The sequence below is a fragment of the Henckelia pumila genome, chromosome 1, assembly GCF_033568475.1.
Source record: "Henckelia pumila isolate YLH828 chromosome 1, ASM3356847v2, whole genome shotgun sequence".
NCBI classification, from domain to species: domain Eukaryota; kingdom Viridiplantae; phylum Streptophyta; class Magnoliopsida; order Lamiales; family Gesneriaceae; genus Henckelia; species Henckelia pumila.
This window is the reverse complement of record NC_133120.1, coordinates 133,269,273-133,276,449: the sequence shown is the minus strand read 5'-3', so window position 1 is coordinate 133,276,449 and position 7,177 is coordinate 133,269,273. Positions and strand designations below refer to the sequence as shown.

The following is a 7,177-nucleotide window of genomic DNA, read 5'->3' as shown; positions in this document are numbered from 1 at the left end:
GAATTTGAGATTCTCATACAATATCAGTTTGGCTAACAAAGTAATTTTGTGCGGAAGGTAGCCTAACTAATAGATTTCTAATTGCAAATTGGCTTGTGTATGAAAATGAGATAGGCAAACTAAAAAATAATGAACACCAAATTGTTTCTAGATGTCCGAACATAGCTGTCCACTTAGGTTTCAAGACGACGTTGACAAATCACTGAATGCAAGAGTTTGGATCTTTCAAACTGGGTCGGATCGTCTGATTTCCAGGTCATAGTTTCTCACAATCAGTGCATGTGTTTAGGTTTTTTCTTAGTCCAGTGTATATTTCGAGTGATTTCAGCCATAATGTTGATGGTCAGTCAACAACGATGTGCTACCAGAGCTGTAGCGAAGTTGTGCTTGAGTTTTGGACTTCGACAGCAAAGGACTAGCAATGGACGCAGGCTTGGACCTAAACCCTATGCTTCAAGGATTGTTGAATAGAGGTAAAAAGTATTATCCGAGATATTTTGGTTGAGTATGCATATTCTATGTGTTGCATTTTACATGACATGTTTTTATTTGCATATCTTATGCCACGACTATTATGTTGCATACATTTCATGTTGAGCTTCCCTCATTGAAACAGTCTGTTAGTGAGAGTCTCTCAACCCTCCTTTCTTTGAGTGGATGGTCGAACCCATTAGTACGGGTCAGGTCATGAATATCCCATTAGTACGGTTCAGGTTATCAATATCCCAGATTATATGGTATGAGAACCACCTCCTTGTGTGACGGCACAGAGTGTTACATGCCATGACGTCTATTGACTGAGCAGCGTTTGATTGATCTTGATCCTAGGTAAAAAAAAAAAAAAAGATGGTCCTCCCTCTATGAATTTTTTGAACTGGTATAATGAGACTTGACCGGGTGGTCTGCACACATCCAAACAAGAAAGGTTAGTGGAACACGGAAAGATTTTTTGTTATGACCACTCCGATGCTCGATCTAATGAAGTAAGTATTCATGTAAGGTGACACGGGCTTGTAGCCCAATTGGTCTCACCTGTCCGTCAATTGACGTAGACTCGAGTTCGAGTCCTCCCCCTCCCCTTTGTATAAAAAAAATATTCATGCAAGGGAAAAAAGAAATATTAAAGAAAATAAATATAGCGCATTTGACAAAGTGAATACAAATCCCTAATTTTACCTTTGCTACGGGTATTTTTAGGTTTTAGGGTCCCAAAATCGATGACAACCCCGGGGAACCCGAGTAGTGGCCATGATGGAGGAACGTGGCCCATGTCCCGACCTTAGCGGGGTTGGTGAATATGGATAACGTATTCCCAAGTTATCAAAATACGGAGTCCATAATCAATCGACTTAGTCTTCATATGATGTCCGGCCAGGGACATGAGTCGGGGCTCATATTAGTCCGAACAGTTGGGTATACTTCCCAGGTCTACCTCGCCCTGTCCATGTTAATTCCAGACCTGTCTCTCTCCGGCCCACTGGAACCAGCATTGAGAGGGTCTTATCTTGACCTTTCCTCCTCCGCCCGAGCCCAAGTATGACTCAGGCCCTTTCCGGGACATAATGTCTATAATGGGTTATTATATACTTTTTATTCATAAAAATCTGGTCTGTGGATAAAAAAAAAGTCATATCTCAAAACTAACTCAAGACGTATAAGATAATTGTACATATACATGTACACAGAGTGGGGGAGAAAGAGAAGAATAGAAGAGACTTGGTAGAGCAGAACAGCGCAGTGTAGCTACAGAATGTAAACTCGACCCCTTTTTTTTTTTTTTTTGACATTGGTGAAAGTTCTATTTATCCCCACCACCAAACATGCCCATCATGTCCTTGGCAGAACCCATTTGCTTCATCAAGTTCTGCAATCCACCCATTCCACCAATTTGCTTCAGCATCTGAGGGGGAAGCACTTTGCTCATGTGTTGCGCATTCATGTTTCTCGATAAGGCACTCATTTCTCCCTTCTTTGGAATCTTGAGTCCCTTCATCTTGCTCCAAATCTTGGCCAGCCGCTTGTACTCTTCCAGCATTTCCATTACATCCCTCACAGGGCGACCACATCCTCTAGCTATCCGCATGATTCGTGATTCATTCATTAGCTTCGGATTGGAACTGTCCAACTCTGGAATATTTGCCATTGTGATATTAGAAAAATAGACTTGCAACCATTAAATTGATTCAAGTGTGGCATGGTGATTGGTGAGTTTTGCAGGAAAAAATAAAAGAAAATAGCTTCCGGTACAAATTATTTAAAAGTGAGTCAGATCATAGGTGTGCCAATTATAATTCTTTACAACTTTTACACTCAATCAACACCCATATAGATAATTTACATATATTATTTAAGGAATCACATTTACCTTCATTAGTCATCGAATCCATCATGGTCATGTATCTTTTAATCTTTGCCTGGCTTTCCTTCTCCTGGCCTTTGGGCATCAACTCCTGACTAAATCCTGGAAGCATAGAGAAGACCTAGAAAGAAACAAGCATGTTAGTATGTTTGGAATTGGTAAAGTTATTTTGGCTACATATACCCAGATGCATAAATATTTATGCATTAGGTACCCAGATGCATGCATGGAGCAGTTAAAGAAAAAGGATGAGTAGAACTACAGCAGTAAAAGAAATTCATTGGACCGATGAATGGCATTCAAAGAAGGTAACATCCATTCAAACAAAAGTCATGCCATCTTTTTTAAAACTATAAAGACTATATCTTGATAGTAATACTTAAGTTAACATCTCAAATTAAATGCCATAGACCATAGTGACCAAAATGTAGATCTTAAGGCTGCCACTTTAGAACCCTGTAAACAATCATAATTACGTATAATTAAAGAATACCATCAAGTGCACTCTAAAGCAGTTGTATGAACCAAAAATGAGAAGAAATTTATCGATGGTGGTATATCTGATATCTATCGAGACGAATTGAACATCGGAAAGAAGCTAAGCTAAAGGGACGAGTGATATAATTGATAAGAAAAAAATTAATAATCAATTTTTCTCTAGAGGTAGCAAACACTCCCTAAATTAACAAAAATCAATCAAACACAAATAAAGTAAAAATGACAAACCTGGCCAATTGGACCCATTTTTAGTATATTCTGAAATTGCTCGTACATGATCCTCAGAGTGAAGTTTCCTTCTGAAAGCTTCTGAAGGAGTTCAGGCTGTTGATCCATGGGAACGACTTCATGAATTTTGTCCATGAAACCAGACCAGTCACCCATGCCTGATAAAATAGATAATAGATTACTAATTGAAAAAAAACAAACAAACAAACAAAACAAAACAAAACAAAAAACAAAAATTCATTTTGCACGTATTATTAGCACAAATCCAATTAAAAGCAATAATATAGGAAATTAGGAACTATAATTGAGGGATGCAAACCTAAAAGGCGACTAACAAATGGTTTGACATCAAATACTTCAAATTCATCCATGTGTTCACCCGTCCCAATGAATATGACAGGACTTTTTGTTGCTGCAACTCTGCAAATTGAGAGGAAAGATCAATTACAGCCACATTACATGGTGTCATCATTATCGACTCCCGTGCAACATAGGAGTTTTATTCACCTATGAGATGAGATATAACTTAAATTTATCAACAAAGTCAAAGTCTTCACAAGAACAATACTTCAAAATTATTATGTCATCCATCTAAAATCAATAACAGCTGCATCTTGCTATACTTCTTACTACGATAAATCTAGCAACCTATACAATATATATTTAATAATACACATCTATAATTTCCCCACTTCCGAATCTTGAATAATTTGTGCTCATGGTACAAGAATCAATCTCTCCACACACTTGTATACTCTGAAAATACAGAAAAAACAGCCCAACCATTCAACAAAAAGATGCTAGAGTCCAGAAGCACGATACTAGATGTGCAAGCATCGATTCCAGGTTTAAATATATTGCTAGAACTAGAAAATTTAAAAGAATTATGTTTAAACTTACGCACTAAGCGCACCACCTCCCTTCGCATGACCATCCATCTTAGTGACAATCACAGCACCAACTGCAACACTTTGCTTGAATGCCTGAGCTTGATCAAAGGCGGCTTGACCAATGCTACTATCCATGACAAATATAACGAGATCTGGTTTCTGGAATGTTCAAATGGAAATGTGAGTAGAGTAAATAGAGACTCTGAACTAACAAAACAGGATAAGAACAGAAACACTAACTGTTGCTTCGGAAACTTGACGCATCTCTTCAAACAGAGCTGCCTCCTGTTTGTGGCGTCCGCTTGTATCAACAATTATAAGATCACAATTTTCTTTCTTAAATCTTTCAACTCCTTCTACAGCAATACTTACGGGATCTGACTCTGTATAGCTGTCATAGAAAATTAAGCCAAAGTACTATATGAATTAAAAATAACCCGTGATTCATGCATAAATTATAATCCATGCATAAAAATAAAGAAACATCAAGGTTCAGAATACATAATCAGTAAAATAAAACTGAAGCATCACACTGTTTCCCCACTGTTGATTGAAAGATTTCTTTTGAAACAACCACAGCGATCAACAATTCAACACAAACAGAACTAGACAAAGCACGTCTACCATGAAATATTTTTACGTAATTCAATATGGTATCCACCTTCCAAACCTACTAGTGCCTACATCGATCAAGATTTCGTATTTATTCTACCTCTGAACAAAGGAGAAAAACATAGAGCAGTAAAGAGTCTCAAGGCGTAAGGGAATAGGAGCCAAAATATTCTCTCTTTAAAGAAGAGTAACAAGAATACAAGGAGTGTTATCAACCAATTCGCAAATAAAGCATTACCCCAAAACCTTACAAGCAACTTACAACATCTACAGCCAAATTTCGTGCCAAATAATACAAAATTTAAGAGTATATCTCCCTACAGAAATTTTTTTTATTACATAAGCAAATGTAACCGGAGCTTTGTTAACGCAAACCTAGAAGAAATGACCCCCATATTTTCTTCATTTTCTGTGATACTTGCATTAGAAAGTCGAAACTGTCATAGTAATTTAATTGTTCAGTTCTATCAGTGGAAACAGGCAAACACATTTTCTTTCTAGGTAACTTCACAAAACAAACGTATTAATTCGTGTTATGTGTCACAATCTTTTCTGGAAAGGACTAATAACGGGACTTTCTTCTCTCTAGTGTCAACTAAACAATTTCAGAAAATCATGACATTTAGAAAAATTACAAAAAAAAACGAATCCATTAAATATTGAAGAAAAAAGGCACCTTCCATAAAAAGGAATTTTAGCTTTTGTGGCATTCTGCTTCAACTGGTCAAAAGCACCAGCCCTGAAAGTATCTGCACAGACTAGTGCAGGTTTCCATCCTTTCTTCTGGTGGTAGTAAGCATATTTTGTACATGTGGTTGTTTTCCCCGATCCTGTTAAAAGTACACATGAATAAGTAGATCCGGTTTCTCAAAAAGAATGGAAGGAAAGAGAGAGAGTGTGCGGTCAACCAACTAGGCTAAGTGGTGGAGCAGGTCCACAACCGTAAAATACGAGTGCAGATGACACATATTTAGTGCAGTAGCACCGATGCATAAAATCCCACAACTAACTTACAGTTACTCAAGTACAAGCATATACCTTGCAAACCAACAAACATAATCACGCTTGTTTTTCCTTTTTTTGGAGTGAATGAGGGCTTCCCAGGATCCAACATCTTGCACAGCTCATTAAAAATAGCCTGCACAAAAGCCAAAATTTTTTTAAAACAGCGAAGAAGAAAGAAAAAAAATGCTTGAGCTTAAAATATCATAGAACATCAGTGGATAAAGTCGAAGCAAATTTAGCAAACAACCACTCGTAAATACACCTTGCTCTTAACATCCCATAAAAATTCCACCTCCAAAAACATAAGACAAAATATTTCAAAGAGAAACAAGCCAAACATTTTTGTCAGCGAATTCCCCATTCAAATGCTTAAATCAAGGATTAACGAAAGCTAAATCCTATCTTTCAGTTCACCTGCTGGATGATTTTACGCTTATTATGGCCCGCAGCGAGATCATCGAGGTTGACAATCTTTTTAATATTGGTCTGCATATCACGGACGAGCTTGAACTGCACATCGGATTGAAGGAGAGCGCGCGTGATCTCGTTGAGGCAATCGTTCAGCACCTTCTCGTCAATGATGGTCGCATTGCTCATCTGCTGAAGAGCGCGGGAAATACTTCCACCCAACTGCGCGAGCACCATCTTTACGGCTTGTTGGCTCCTCCGTTCACTGTATTGATTAGCAAATAGGAGATTTGTAGAAGGGGCAAAATTAGGGCTTTGAGTTCGCCGATGGGTAATCAAAATCAAATGATTCCCAATTCTATTACAAATCGACGTCCAATTAACAAGGCCCCGAGTTCTGAAGGTTAACCGAATGACCGAACCGGGATCAGCAAAGCCGAACAAATCGTATGTCTGTTCGAACCGGGATCGGCAAAACCGAACAAAGCGTCTCTGTTTGAAGATGAAGAAGACGCATAAGTCGCAGACAATGTCAAAAAGAAGTTGGGTGGTACAAATCGGTTTTCTTCTTTGTTTAAGGCCGGTTGTTGCTCGTTACAACCACAGACGCCAAAAAATCTCAATTGAATAGTTTATATGTAATCATTGTTATTATTATTTTTTGGAAAAGTGCAATTTTGATTTGACATGTTTGTCATTGATTTCGATTCTTTATGTTTTTATATTTCAGTTTTAGTCCTTGTATGTTTTGATTTTTGACAATTTTAGTCATTTTACGATTTCGATTCTTTATGTTTTTATATTTCACTTTAAAACATAGTTTTTTTTCTCCAAATGGAAATGTATTTTTATGATATATTGAAAAGTATTCGAAATCATAACGATTAGCCATAATAACATCATCACACGCTATAGTTGATGCACGTCTTATTAACTCAGCAATATCTTTCTGTTTTTTGATGGTGCAAAGTGTTTCTACCGTTGGACTAAATAAAATTTCGAGACGTGAATGTGATGTTCTTCCGCCTTTAACAACAGCTTTTTCAGAAGTTGCTACTACAATTACAATTTTAACATTCTTTCTTAAATGAGCTAATATTGAGCGGTATGAGAATGTTTTTCCAGTTTTTCCTGACTGTCAATGAAAAATAATTTTGAATGATTGCTCATAATACTT

At 37.3% G+C, this 7,177-nt stretch overlaps 1 protein-coding gene across 1 annotated transcript; it reads right to left on the bottom strand.

The window, feature by feature from the left end:
* Positions 1-1,617: 1,617 nt before the first annotated feature.
* LOC140890391 (signal recognition particle subunit SRP54 2) lies at positions 1,618-6,580 on the bottom strand. The gene is made up of 9 exons (XM_073298153.1): positions 6,007-6,580; positions 5,626-5,725; positions 5,264-5,417; positions 4,216-4,366; positions 3,986-4,134; positions 3,405-3,505; positions 3,086-3,243; positions 2,366-2,480; positions 1,618-2,127 (listed from the first exon to the last, which is right to left on the bottom strand). Exons 1-9 carry the CDS (start codon positions 6,235-6,237, stop codon positions 1,799-1,801), a joined length of 1,488 nt encoding a protein of 495 aa, XP_073154254.1. The 5' UTR covers positions 6,238-6,580; the 3' UTR covers positions 1,618-1,798.
* Positions 6,581-7,177: the final 597 nt, after the last annotated feature.

Coding starts and splice junctions, on each gene's coding strand:
- LOC140890391 (XM_073298153.1), bottom strand. CDS start 6,237: ATGGTGCTCGCGCAGTTGGGTGGAAGTATTTCCCGCGCTCTTCAGCAG. Junction 5,726..6,006: donor AGCGTAAAATCATCCAGCAG/GTGAACTGAAAG, acceptor GCTTTTGTGCAG/GCTATTTTTAATGAGCTGTG. Junction 2,128..2,365: donor GGATTCGATGACTAATGAAG/GTAAATGTGATT, acceptor CAAATATTCCAG/AGTTGGACAGTTCCAATCCG.